This window comes from Phyllobates terribilis, unplaced genomic scaffold (genome assembly GCF_046119375.1).
Source record: "Phyllobates terribilis strain yellow unplaced genomic scaffold, ASM4611937v1 Scaffold_1__5_contigs__length_1240528914, whole genome shotgun sequence".
Lineage (NCBI taxonomy): Eukaryota > Metazoa > Chordata > Amphibia > Anura > Dendrobatidae > Phyllobates > Phyllobates terribilis.
The window spans coordinates 503376797-503392066 of NW_027362761.1; the positions used below are offsets into that span (position 1 = coordinate 503376797).

The 15270-nt window shown below is 41.7% G+C and overlaps 1 protein-coding gene across 14 annotated transcripts in view; it reads right to left on the minus strand.

Moving 5' to 3' along the window:
• MAST4 (microtubule associated serine/threonine kinase family member 4) overlaps positions 1-15270 on the minus strand; it is a 548534-nt gene that overhangs the window by 37780 nt on the left and 495484 nt on the right. For all 14 annotated transcript variants that reach the window (XM_073680217.1, XM_073680208.1, XM_073680206.1 and 11 more), the window contains 3 exons: positions 14782-14990; positions 10878-11016; positions 4452-4584 (listed from right to left, as the gene is read on the minus strand). In XM_073680217.1, the coding sequence (XP_073536318.1) occupies positions 4452-4584; positions 10878-11016; positions 14782-14990 (481 nt within the window). The remainder of the gene's footprint in view (positions 1-4451; positions 4585-10877; positions 11017-14781; positions 14991-15270) is intronic.

Here is a 15270-nt window from a genome sequence, read left to right on the forward strand (position 1 = left end):
TTTCGCTGTCTTAAATATTATGACAGTACAACCGTATTTTTTGGTAGACAACCAAGAAAATTAACTAGGCAGAATCGTAAGGAATATGGATATTGGAATTCTGTCATGCATTACTTTCAGTCAATGAGTTTAACAAGGAAAGATTTAAATTAAAATAGCTGTGTGTCACAATGAAGAGCTTTTTAAATAACCTTTCAGGAAAATTTGAGTTAATAGATAAAGGGGGATCTGACTTTGAAGTGTCCAGCTTTTGCTCTGATTTTATTATTGCTGTTAGTCTGTGGCGTTTTTTGCTTGTTTTTTCAAAGAGGGCCTGTCACTTGGTCAAAAAAAACGTACCGTATTTTCAGGCGTATAAGATGACTTTTTAACCCCTGAAAATCTTCTCAAAAGTCAGGAGTTGTCTTATACGCCGGGTGTCATCTTATAGGGCGTATACCCTTATAGCCCGAATGTTGGGGGAGGAGGCGGTATATATATATGATGTGTGGGGTGTGGGGGGGGGAGCAGTAGCTGCGGAGGAGCGGGGCACAGGAGGCAGCAGCCGCCTGTTGCAGCCTACACTGTCCCCGCTGCTAAAGAAAATGAATATTCACTGCTCCCCACGCCCCATGGGCAGTGAATATTCATGCTCCTTAATAGCTGGCACACAGTGTAGCCGCAGCACGGCTCCTGCTGCTGCCGGAATCGCCTGTGCCCGATGTTAAAGGGCATGAATATTCAACCTCTCTCCACGCCCATGGGCGTGGGGAGGGGTGAATATTCATGCCCTTTAATAGCGGACACACGCGATCGCCCGGCAGCAGCAGGAGCAGCGCTGCGGCTACGCTGTGTGCCAGCTATTAAGGAGCATGGATTCACTGCTCGCCGCGCACACAGTCTCGGCATGGGGAGCAGTGACTTCCGGCAGCTGATCTCTCCTTGTGAGCCGCGCATGGTAGTGACGCCATGCGCGGCTCACATGGCGAGATCAGTGCGGGCAGACAGGACGCAGCGCTGGAGGAGAGAAGAATAGTGAGTAGGAGTGTTTATTTTTTTTATGTGCAGCATGATGGGGATTAGGGAGACCATGCATACCAGGATAGGGATGAGGGGGCATACATAACAGGATAAAGGTGAAGGGGCCATACATACCAGGATAAGGCTGAGGGGGGCATACATACCAGGATAAGGATGAGGGTTGCCATGCATACCAGGATAGGGATGAGGGGTGCCATGCATACCAGGATAGGGATGAGGGGTGCCATGCATACCAGGATAGGGATGAGGGGTGCCATGCATACCAGGACAGGGATGAGGGGTGCCATGCATACCAAGACAGGGATGAGGGGTGCCATGCATACCAGGACAGGGATGAGGGGTGCCATGCATACCAGGATACGGATGAGGGGTGCCATGCATACCAGGATAGAGGGATGCCAGGCATACCAGGATGAGGATGGGGGCCACGTATAAAAGGAAGAAGGGGGCATATATACCAGAATGGGGGATATTGTCAGAATTGGGGGACATTACCCCTATACCAGTGTCAGCAGAAGACCCCCCTCCCCCTCAAAAGTGCATCGTGAACACATTTTTGCTTACATTTTTTTTTCTCTTTTCCTCCTCTAAAACCGAGGTGCGTCTTATAGTCCGAAAAATACAGTATTTATGGTAATTTATAAGCCCTCCCTATCTCCAAGACTATCAGAGCGGTAGCACATCCCTCTGGCTTGCCGTTGTATCCTATTACTGGTACCTACTTCTCTGCCTCTCTGATCTCGCTCCTGAGGACTGCAGTGTTGAGGTGAGGGGGTGCCTCACCAGGAAAGTGTAAGTGAAGCAAGCTGCAGGTGTCCGGGACGCCCAGGGTATGGAAAAAAGAGAACGAGTGGTGCTGTGCCCAGAAAAACACGCCTCTTTCACTCGTCTGGCCTGCCCTTGTCTTACCTCCTTCTCTGCCTCTCAGATCTCGCTCCTGAGGACTGCAGTGAAGCGGCGCAGGCGCGCATGTGCTGATAGTCTTGGAGACAGGGAGAGCTGACCAATCCAAGAAGGATTTGTATACAGTAACCAGCCAATCACCGGTAAGGTTCATCACTTTAAAATTACCATATTGAAATAAAATCTTTTTTTTTTTTTAATTTTTACCATATGTGCATTAGAAGAGGGGTAGTCTTATACGGCAAGTATATCCCAAACTCTATATTTTAACTGGAAAAGTTGGGGGTCGTCTTATACACCCAGTCGTCTTATACTCCGGAAAATACGGTAGTTAAATATCTTCCAAAAATTTCCGAGCTCTCCTGATTGTGCAGCTTTTTTCGGTTTGCGCTTCGTCACTCCAATGCAGAGATATTTACATTTGTTTTTTTCTAGAATGCAGTATGTGAAATCTCTGCTTTGCAGCCAAAGGGGCGTTTCTTCATAAAAAAATTTTTGGAGGCCTGTGTTTCATCCGTCCTCCGTCACAATCGGCAGCTGATCTATCAGTTTCAGATGCTGCTGAGCAGTGATTACAAGTACCTAGTAGGGAGATGTGAAAGTGCACAACCCCAGGGAAGAAATGCCCAGCTGGACAGCAAAGCAGAGATTTCACATTGTGCTCTCCACAAAAAACAAATGTGACTATCTCCACGATGGAGGGACACAGAGCAAAATAGAAGAGAGTCAGAATGAGTGGAGCTCAGGGATTTTTACAAGGTATTTAACTAGGCTATGTGCCCACGATGCAGAAATGAAGCAGAAATTTTCCTGAGCATTTCTGCATCTCCTTGGCAGAAAAAACGCATGCAGATTTTACATGTGTTTTTTCTGCCAGGGAGAAGCGGTTTTTTTAAGCGTTTTTGCATGCATTTCCGCATGCGTTTTTTTCAAGCACTTTTCCAAGCGATTTTGAGCATCACTTGGAAAAGTGCTTAACAAGTTGGTCAAATCCATGCAACTGGCATGGATTTATATTGTGTGTCCAACTTATGCTGCTTTAAATGCAGCATCAATAGTAAAAAAAAGAATTGAAACGTAAAAAATGAAAATAAAAAACATTATACTTACCTCTCCGGCGGCGCCCGGTTTCCTCTCCAGTGAAGTGCTCTGTCCTCGGCGTCCCGCAGTGTTCTGAAAGGACCTACGCTAATGTCATTTAGTCAGCTGACAGGTCACGCGACCACGCACGTCAGCGGTCGCATGAACATCACATGACTAAATGACGTCCGCGCAGGTCCTTTCAGAATTCTTTTTTTACTAATGGTACCCGGGTTGGAGGAGAGCATACATGCAGATGTTATGCGGTTCAATGCAAGTCGATGGCGGCGATTTCGCTGCGTTCACGCACAAGAAATGGTAGTGCTGCGGATTTTTCCGCAATGATAATCCGCAGAGGAAATTTCCGCAGCATGTGCACAGCACATGTGGATTATAATTGGGAAACATGGCAGACAACTTAACATGCATTTTTATTGTGTTTTCACGGCGGAAATGGAGCCGCGGAAACGCATTAAATCCGCATCGTGGGCACACAGCCTTAAAATTTTTTTTGAGATATTGCCAGTTCCACTTTAAATGCTTCAGAGCATTCCTTTATATTAAGGGCTAATTTCTTTGGTCTATATGAAGGGGCATAATAATGCAGAGCAGCCTAACGATAAGCTCCTCTCTTTAAGGGGAATGTGTAATCAGAATATAACCTATTGCTTAAATCAGATTTTTATGTTAAATGCATTTTTTTTAATAGTTTCATAATTTTTTTATTCCATTTTCTATATCATTATATAGATAAAAAATAAAAACAGATGTCTTTAAATGTTCACACTGGCCACTAGGTCTTATATTAGATTCACACTTCCTGTTAAGAACAGGGGACTTTTCAGCAGTCTCATTATCATCACAGACAGAATTACACTCAAAGGTAACACCTCTTCATACCGCTGATATACACAGGACTACCATCACCATACACAATAGGTGATATAGGTGACTGTCACAGCTCGCCTCCTGCCCCCTCTTTTCACAATGACTAATGCCCCGATGATCGCTCATTAGCTACATCAATACAATTTCGTAGGGTCCAAGACAGTTTATGACTGTAGGAGTCTAATATTAAGTTTGTGGCCACTGGGAAATTTACAATAGTTCAGATTTTTTTTAAATGTGAAAGCAATGTGAAAATGTAAAACAAAGACATTTAACATAAAAAGCAGATTTAAACAATGGGTCATTTTCTGATTACACATTCGCTTTAATATCCTCATCTATTAACCAAAGTAGATCATGACCACGGAGATCCTGTTTCATTTAGCAACACACATTTTAGATTCAGTGGTAAAAAAAAACCTGACCAGAACTACAAAATCACAATTATATTTAATATTCAGAAAAAAATACTTTTGAGCTAAATATCTGAAAAGTCAACATTTTAAAGACCAACAGATTTAAAAGAAAAAAAAGAAAAAGAAATGAGTTATTAAGCTGACCTGCTTGTCCAGAAATTCTCGGGCATCCTTCTCAATGTGACCCTCGTAAAGGTTTGTCGTCATGCTCATGAGACCCACTTTGGAAAGTCCAAAATCTGTAAGCTTAATATGTCCCATTGAGGTTACCAGCAAGCTGTAAATCAAAGAGATATTTCAATATCTAAATATTGGTACTATTATTTGGTTCAGGAAACCTGTATCAAGATGGAACATGTCGACTCTTCAGCGGTTATCAACCCTTCAGGGCTAGAACCTACGGCGAGCTTGTCAAGCATCTGATCAGATTGCTAAATGCTTTTGACAAGTTGTGGATTGCCCGAATTAGTTACTGAGAAAATGTCGTCAAATCAAAGCAGCCAAACTTCAATGTCTCAGAAGTAGACGCAGGGCTACTGTTGATTTAGTTGGTTATTTTAATGAAAGAGAAAAAGACTACTACAGCAATGTTTCCATAAGATTGGTATGGCCCTTGGGGGGTTCTTTTTATAGACTGTAAAGTTTATTATTTTTTGGTTGCAAATCGATCACGAACATCCTGACTAACTCACTGGACCACAGCCCACCCATCGTTTCTACACTGTGGAAGATCTAGATGGAGTTTGTCCCACACAGTGCTTATAAGTCTAGATAAAATCCCATAGATCATGCATTTAGAAAAGTAATAAGAGCATCTTACAGTTACTGTTGGAAGGTGTCACCCTTTTCAGAGCAGATACCCTTTAGTGATAAGGGCCCTTTATAAGGGGTGGCAATAGAATCAAACATTCATATGAATGTTTGTTCCCGAGCATTGGCCAGTAAACATGTTCTGTGATCCAACACCAAACGACAATTAACTTATTTGCCCTTGATCACACCTTTTAAACAGTAGATTTCTCAGTGACTATGTAACTGGGAGGGAGGGGGGGGGGGGGTAGCACAAATCTCCAGTCAAAAATAACCCCAAAAAACTGATGTTGATTGTGACATGTAAAGATTAATAAAAGAGTTGCTCATCACTATCATATACATGGAGTACCATATACACTGCTCAAAAAAAAAGGGAACACTCAAATAACACATCCTAGATCTGAATGAATGAAATATTCTCATTGAATACTTTGTTCTGTACAAAGTTGAATGTGCTGACAACAAAATCACACAAAAATCATCAATAGAAATCAAATTTATTAACCAATGGAGGCCTGGATTTGGAGTCACCCCCAAAATTAAAGTGAAAAAACACACTACAGGCTGATCCAACTTTGATGTAATGTCCTTAAAACAAGTCAACATGGGGCTCAGTATTGTGTGTGCCTCCACGTGCCTGTATGACCTCCCTACAACGCCTGGGCATGCTCCTGATGAGGTTACGGATGGTCTCCTGTGGGATCTCCTCCCAGACCTGGACTAAAGCATCCTCCAACTCCTGGACAGTCTGTGGTGCAACGCGACGTAGGTGGATGGAGCGAGACATGATGTCCCAGATGTGCTCAATAGGATTCAGGTCTGGGGAACGAGCGGGCCAGTCCATAGCTTCAATGCCTTCATCTTGCAGAAACTGCCGACACACTCCAGCCACATGAGGTCTGGCATTGTCCTGCATTAGGAGGAACCCAGGGCCAACCGCACCAGCATATGGTCTCACAAGGGGTCTGAGGATCTCATCTCGGTACCTAATGGCAGTCAGGCTACCTTTGGAGGGCACATGGAGGGATGTGCGGCCCTCCAAAGAAATGCCACCCCACACCATTACTGATCCACTGCCAAACCGGTCATGCTGAAGGATTGAAGGATGTTGCAGGCAGCAGATCGCTCTCCACGGCGTCTCCAGACTCTGTCACGTCTGTCACATGTGCTCAGTGTGAACCTGCTTTCATCTATGAAGAGCACAGGGCGCCAGTGGCGACTTTGCCAATCCTGGGGTTCTGTGGCAAATGCCAAGCGTCCAGCACGGTGTTGGGCTGTGAGCACAACTACCATCTGTGGACGTCGGGCCCTCATACCACCCTCATGGAATAGGTTTCTAACCGTTTGTTCAGACACATGCACATTTGTGGCTTGCTGGAGGTCATTTTGCAGGGCTCTGACAGTGCTCCTCCTGTTGCTCCTTGAACAAAGGAGGAGGTAACGGTCCTGCTGCTGCGTTGTTGCCCTCCTATGGCTCCCTCCACATCTCCTGGTATCTGCTCCATGCTCTGGACACTGTGCTGACAGACACAGCTACCCTTCTTGCCACAGCTCGCACTGATGTGCCATCCTCGATGAAATGCACTACCTGAGCAACTTCTGTGGGTTGTACTGTAGACACAGCCTCATCCTACTGTGCCTCTAGGTGTGAGAGCAATGGCAAAATGAAAAAGTGACCAATACATAAGCCAAAAAGGATGAGAACAGAGAAATGGTCTGTGGTCACCACCTGCAGAATCACTCCTTTATAGGGGGTATCTTGCTGATTGCTGATCATTTCTACCAGTTGTCTGTTCCATTTGCACAACAGCAGGAGAAATTGATTCACAATCAGTGTTGCTTCATAACTGGACAGGTAGATTTCACAGAAGTGTTATTGGCTTGGAGTTACATTGTGTTGTTTAAGTGTTCCCTTTATTTTTTTGAGCAGTGTACATGGACCTTTAGGCTGTTCTCACAAGTTGCGGTCACGATTAATTTTTTTCTGCGATTTTTCAAAAATTGCAGAAAAAACATTGCTATTTTAGCATCATTGTGGCACAAAAGTGCACCCTTTCTCTATACACACCTCTTTCTCTCAATAAATATGGATTGGTTTGACCAAGCACTCATTCGTTTTCAATGCATAGTGTAAAAAAAAAAGCTTATCTAGCAGGAGAACTAAAAGATCAGTTGTCCGATTTCAAATTGCCCAATTCTCTTCTCCTTTGACACATGAGTTGGGAGGTCACCCGAAAATCATTAGGTGACTGGCAGGACAATTTAATGTGCATGGGGGGAGTTTCTTTAGACATAAGCTATGAACGTTCAGCTAAATAAAAAAGGGACTGAGGATACATAACCCTCCCTTCCAAGGTACCTTGAATTCTAAAACACCACCACCGCACAGTCACAACCAGGAAGATCTATTACAATGTTCCAGAAGTAATTTGTTTTTAAGATAGTGATCAATAGCTAGTTAGGAGGCAATCTAAAAAGTATGTGTACGTGGTGTCTATTACACGTCAAAGTCCCAGGTGAAGCCACTTCAGTAAAACGCCAGAGGTGCCTTTCCTTAAGTGGCTTGGCCAGTGGCCTTGAAATCATTCATGTGGTAGCTCTGCCGCCGGCATCTTTCCCGCTATACCCTCAGTATACAGCGCAGGCAGTTTACCAGCAGAAGTCACCCGAAGAGTAAAGGTTACTTCCGGGTTTCTGAACCTTAAAGCGGTTAAAAGAGGAGACATAAGACGTAACATGCCATGTACCGTCGTTTTGACATTGCAGTGCACTATGTTCAGTTTATGGGGCTCTTTTGCAGCACTTTTTCGAGTGGAATCCACCAGGAAAAGACTATGTGCACATACCCTTCAAGTACTTTATACTCAAGCTGCTTCTCTGTCCAAACAAGAACCTGTTAATGATTATAGCAAGTCTCTGCGCTCTTTCTTTCATTTACATGGACTAATCATTGTCACTGTATGAGACCAAATGATCATTATTGAAATTGGTCCTTTGCATACAGTTTCATTATTGTCTGCAGTTCATTCCCTGCATAAAAGATGTGATCTAAAAACACACAAGTATTTATTAGTTTCATTGGAGGACAAGTTTACACAGACCAATGGATGGGAAAGAGAGGTCGTATGAGTGTTCCTCAGTCTGATCATCGGCTATGTATAGGGTAGCTATATAATATTGTCTGTCTCTTAGCTATCCTTGCGGTAATTTATTGTATTCATGATTACTGCAGTTTTATATGGTCTATGCAATTTTCAAAAATGTAAGCAAAAATTACATTTTATATACAGCTAACCTTTTCCGTGACATAAAGCTTTTACACTTCACGCTCATTAAAAGCAATGGGAACAATTGCGGATGGTACGAAATCATGCGAACGACCACACTATACTTCACTTGACTTCTGCACCGTGCCGTCTTTACAATGCCAAATGAGATCATCTATTACCAGAAACATAACACAAGCCGCCATTCACGGTCACCGGTCATCAGTGCCTCTAATTAGAAATAGCAGAGCTAATTTGATGACACATTACAGATTTTGTTTCCCCATTCTCATCAGTAACTGGGGGAACCATACTAGTCCGTCCATCTGAAATTTCATCTAGTTAAGCTTCCTAGTCACAATGCGGCAGCTAATCCTCCCTGACATCATCACAGTGCCCGTCCTGCACACCGGCTCTGCGTGCAAACTTCTGTGGTCAATGCAAAAGGGGCGAATTGTTTTCTTTTGTGAAAATATTCAATGGCTATTCCCTCTGGGCTTTGTATGCCACAGGCTAGTGATTAATAAATTATTGTATACCTGCTTAATGTCTTACAAAAGGCACAACCCAATATATTTGTCAGCATACTGATCGTGTGAGAGTAGGACGTCCATCTATAAAGATCCTGCTGCACAAATCACCTGCAGACACTTGACTTTTTAAGAGACTAAAATTGCGGAATTTGTCAAATAGTCAGAATTTAGTGGGTTCTCTTAGAAGCAAAATGAAGATACACGTCGGTGTAAGAAACAGTCCAATTGATCCTCATTGGATGATACCTCTCTGTGTGACCAGCCCTTGGCAAACCCCAATACTGTTACGTTATTGTAGGGTTTGGTGACTGTTTAAAGGTGCCATAGCTGTACTCCAACATCTATAATTATCCCCTAAAGCCATTACTAATATGCACGGTGAAACGAGAATACAGGTTTAATTCAACGGGAAGAGCGGGGAAATGGCCTCCTGCAATAACATCTGTCCGTTGTTTATTATCTGTGGGCAAAAAAGGATCTTACAGTGTAGATTTTATTTCCCAGCCTCTTCTATCCAAAATTTACCATCACAGAGGATCCAGAAGGCCCCCATACATTTATCATCATTGGCTAGTTGCAAAAAAATGAATGGGTTCAACCAGATGACTTCTGTTTCTCTTAATTTTTTTTTTGTAAATAGAGAATGCAAATTCACTAGTTGAAAAAGAAATAGTAACATCTCCAAGGACACATCAAGTGATTCCCTGCACTCCGTCACAACCTGCTTGTGTATCGTATCGGTGGAGAACCGGAGGGATTTAAATGTCATATTGCATTAATCACATGTACTGTAAGCCTCAGCACAAAAAAGGTCAGATTACCCCTGTAAGAAACCATGTATTTTGCACAATTTTTTTTTCTACATTGTATTCCAAAAAGCTGGGAGGGGGAGGGCCAGAGAGGTAATGTTTTTCTTTAAAGTGGTCACCAACTTATGTAGTGAAATGTATAGGCTACGCAATACTGCCAGAGAAATAAAATATTCCCTAGGGTCTCTAGTGCTCCCTTATTAAAAGTAGAATACTACAAGCAAATATTTCTTCTACTAGAAATAATAAGTAGGCAGCACCGACTCTGGATGTGGAATCACATGCTCTTTTATTCAATAGACACTTGGAGCAGGCAGCAAGGTTTATTCATGCAGGCGGCATTCATTAGGCAATGGCAGTTTATTTATGTAGCTAATGCTTCATCTAGCTGATACATCTGATGAAGCGCAAGATATAGTGCGAAACGAATGTTGCCTAGTGTGCACAACCCTCGCTGATCACTCCAAGTGTCTATTGAACAAAACAGCGCCATACATCCAGGGTGAGTGCCACTTCTAAGCTTTTTTATTGGCAGTAGAAGAAATATGGCATCTGTAACAAGATCAGCACAACCCAGAAGGTTTTATGCCATGGCTTGCCTAGATACATGAGCGATGTCTGATATCTTCCTATGAAGTCATGTACATTGGCATTAGTTCTCCTTCTGTCATGACTAAGTCAATGTGGACCATTTATAAAGCCTGCTACATGAAATGGGATACAAAGCCAAAACAGAACCTCCATTAGTATCACTGCAAAGTAGGAGACTGGTTGGTTGGCTGAGGGGCCTTTTGACAGGATTTCTAAAGGGTGATCTTTCTACTTAAGGAGACTGCCAACCTGCCTTAGGGAGGACCTATAGGCTAGGCAATACTATGAATACTTTATTTCCCATGGAGCACTGCATAGCCTATAAGTCTCCCTAAACAGATGTATGCAAATGGTTCTGATTTGGCGTCATATCCTAAGCCAAGTACGCTTGACAAAAACAATGTCTTAACCAATATATAGTGTGTGGTATTATGGATCAGCTTCATTTAAGTGGCACACACAACCCTAGGACCAGAGTGGCATTGTTTCTGGCAAAGAAAATCTGACCATTTCTCCAAACCCTCCTGAAATCCCTGTAAGAGACGCTGAAGAACTTACTTGTCAGGTTTCAAGTCTCTGTGCACGATTCCATAGTTATGGAGATATTCCAGGGCGAGAACAGTTTCAGCAAAATACATTCGGGCCATGTCTACTGGCAAAGGTCCCATGTTCTTCAGGAGGGTGGCACAGTCTCCTCCTAAAGCAGAAAGCAAATGTGACAAGTGATTGATATATAATCGAGCAGTCAGTCCACAAATACAGTGACATGGTCAGTGAGCGCAGCGTTTTTTCTGGGCACATCTTTCACACTCTTTAATAATTCTGTAATGCAAGTATAAAGCAGGATAGTAGGTATACTAAAATGTAACTTTTAATAATAAAGGTTAAAAGAACCAGGAGGGCTCACAAAGGACACTACAAAAGTCAAAAATAAACGACACACAAAAATATTGTCACTTAACACAGGGAAATATCGTTGTATCCTAATGGTGTGATGGTGACACAATGTAAACAAAGTGTATGAGAAAGGAACTTCACTATTAGTTGGAGTTGAACCTTACTCATGCCAGATGAGATCCCCACTTTGCTGGCGAACATCAAGGAAGGAGTGTGCAAACCACAGAGGAGATAATGACGATGGGGGAAGACAAAGGTTACCCATACAATACCAGCAAAAATAGCACAATTAGTTCCATATTTTTTCTGGGAACCCCCTTTTGACTTCAGCCATTATGGCTAACCCTTTTTCCCACTCTCCCCTGATGAGCTAAGCAACGAAATGCATAGGTAGTATTTTTGGGGCATGTGCTTAGATCTCCCTTTCTTTCCATATTTCACATGAGATGTTTTTGCGGGTAGTGTGGGTAACCTTTGTCCCCCCTCATTACATTGTGTCACCATCACACCATTAGGATACAACGATATTTCCTTGTGTTACGTGACACTATTTTTGTGTGTCATTTATTTTTGATTTTTGTAGTGTCCTTTATGAGCCCTCCTGGTTCTTTTAACTTTCATTATTAAAAGTTATATTTTAATATACCTATTACCCTGCTTTATACTTACCTCTGCTCGGTAGTCCTCACCAGTATTTTTAATTCTGTAATGTACATAATAACAATCTTATGGCTCTGTTCGTTTCCTACAAACCTTTGGCATTGTATTTATGGCATTCTCCAGTCGTTAATCTTTTTGCATGCTTGGTGTGTGTTTTGTGTACTTTGTTGGTGGTAGTCATAGGAACAAAAAGGTCCCATAACTTTAGAATACAAGGCAGGAATTGTTCTTATCAGGAGCAGAACAATGGCTGACTACAGTACAAATATGTCAAGAGTTAAAATAATAAAATGCGGTAGTCATTATACAATGTGTTCAAGCTACAAAAAGAGACAAAATGAAAATATCAAGGAAAGATACTTCCAATTACTGTCTATATCCTAAATGCTAAAAGTGTTATTGTGTCTACAGTACATGAACAAAATGTCCAACTAATTTATTTCTAAACCCTCACTGAGATATGTATTTGTTATTTAAAAAAAACACAGTAAGTTCTACAATAGATTAATGGAAAATTTGATCAAACTCTTATATGAACTTTTTTTTTTAAACAGCATTTCAAAAATGTCCATTTTTTTACAAGCATTTTATATATGTTTCTTTTTATTCTGTACCTTTTATTGAAAAATTACAAGAATAATACAAAATCAAATACAAAATTCAGGTTACTGTCCTACGTTCTGAACTCGCAATAAGACGTGTAATACAATGTTTAACAGGAAGAGAAAGAAAAGTGGGAGGATGGGGTACGTACCACAAGACAAGGAGTAAGAAACGAGGGGAGGGTAAGGGCAAAGGGAAAAGAGCGAGGATTAATGGTCGTTACATCTCAGGGGTCCCATATCTGCGCAAATTTGCCCTGGGTGTTAAGGGAGGTATAGAACGCTCCGATGAAAGGACTTAGTGGCTTTTCAAATATATAGGAACGCTCTGGCTGACTTCTTTCCTAGTGTCCTGGGAGGAACTTTCAGTAAGTAATTTAGGGAATCCAGGGGAAGGCGAATGGAGAAGAAGCCCTCTACCAACTTCCCCAACATACACGCATTTTTTACTCTGCAATGTTTGAACATGCATTTTCCCTGCCATCTTCAAGAACTGTATAAAAAAAAACAACAGAAAACCTCTAAGAACAATCATCTTTTGAACTGTGCAAAAGATAATTTCACCCAATGAACGAGCGTTTTGCTCATTCATCAAGTGATCGGCAGCCTGTTTACATGGAAAGATTACCGTGAAACAAGCATTTTTAACAACGCTCCACCATTAAATTGCAATGAAAATGCAGCTTTATATGTAGCTACAAATCTCTACAGGAAGGATTAAGATGACTGCCGAAGACGCATATGTAGAGGCATAATGCTCAGCCATTGATATCGCCATTCACTGATCTAATCAATAGTTCGAGTCTGAAAGGCATTGTAGATGTTCTCCTGTAATATGCACTATTGTTTTTCTCCATCTCACTTAATTTATGTAGTTTGAGACATTAAAAAAAAAACAGACAAGTTATCTATTCGGTGTTGACGTTGGCAGGATTTCCCAAAGGTTCTAGCTTCTGACGTCCAAATAGATGAGTAACGATGGGTAGACATATACTCAAGCAGTGTTCCCCAAGCTGCGGCTCTCCAGCTGTTGAACCTTTACAACGTCCAACGAGCCCTGGCAGCAACAAGCTGTCAGGGCACACGGAGAGTTGTAGCTTTATAACAGCTGGAGAGCCACAGCTTGGGGAACACTACGTTAAACAAAGAAAATGAATCAATCTACTTCATAAATCCTGTGGCATAATTTAAAAATGAAAATGACTACAAAAATAGGAAAATGAAGACGTTAATGGAGATTTTCCTGAACGTTTGTATTCTGATAGCATTCAGATAAAAAAAAATGTATTTGGAAATTCAACCCATTCTCTTGTTAATAGATAAATGGCATTCATCAATGGCTTTTAGTGATATAAACACATCTGCCCTTTTTGATTCTAGAAAATCCCTGTAAGGTTGCAGCCGGTCAAGTCCTGGATGGAGTGTATGTATAACTGAGGTGCTTAGCCTCGGTGATGTGAAACCCGGAAGAGCAGGCTCCAGCATGAATAGTGCAGAAATGATTTTAATGGGTCTGGGTTTTAAGAATGACTGGAAGAGCTGGGCGGGACTGGTCGTTCCCATCTTCCAATCTAGGAGGTGCAGCTGATATAAAAGGGTAGCTGAACTGCTCCATTATGGTCTGTATGTGGAGGGTGAAAGACCTTGTTTAATGGGCTCAGTCTCTGCCAGAGGCTGTGAGCGAAGGCCTGATATCTAAATGAGTGAGCCCGTGCTATACATGGACTATTTATTTTCTGTTTTGGTTCTGTTATACCTTTGGTGCTGTTTTGTTTGGACTTTATCTGCAAGTTTATGAAATTAATAAACTTCACTTGTTTTGGACCTGACCACATTGCCTGCCTGTGTGAACCCTACTGACTACCAAAGAGCTTGATCCCTTACACCCCATGAATTGCCACTGAAGTCCCATCAGACCATGAAGAGACTGTTCACACTAGAGTGATGGCTTCCATTGAAAGATGACCGTTATTGCAGGTCTATTTCTAAGAGGATCCCAACAAATCATGGTAGATTTGGTTGATTTCTAATGTTAACTATCACATTTTCCTAAGGTATCAGGTACTTTGGGGGTCAGAAAAGCTCAGCATCAAAAATACAGATCCCGCCAAAGAAAAGGGGATAAACAAACAATCTGTGTAGTGAACTGCGTAACTGCAGTTCACTAACTAAAATAATTGTTCTTGTCATTACTCTAGATTGGTACAAAGGCAGAAACCAAAAAGTAAGGTCTGGAATTTCAAATAATCAAATTCTCAGAGAAAAGAGTGATACGTAATGGCAACATAAAAATCCCATCTTACCTTCGACATACTCCATGACCATACATAAATGACGTTTCGTCTCGAAGGAGCAGTACATGCTGACCACAAATGGATTCTCTGCAAATGTTAAAATGTCCCTCTCCACGAAGGCCTGTTGAATTTGATTTCGGAGGACTAGGTTCTGCTTATTGATTTTCTTCATTGCAAATCTCTGACGGGTTTCTTTATGTCGGACTAAGTAAACAGCCCTGGAGAAAGGAAAAAAAAATCCATGATTCGTAATGAATTTTAGTTAACGCTTATTGATAGAAAACACGCGGTACCAAAAAAACAAGAGTGAGCAGGAAAAGATCTTTGTAATTAGCTTAAATTATTTAAAACCTTTAATTTGAACATAAAGGTTTCAACACGGCAACTGGAAAAAGTATTTGCCATTTCTTGCAAACAAGATTAAGTGATCGGGTGGAAATCGATTTCTTTTAAAATAAACGGAACAAAAACATGAATAGAAACTTCACCTTCTGCATA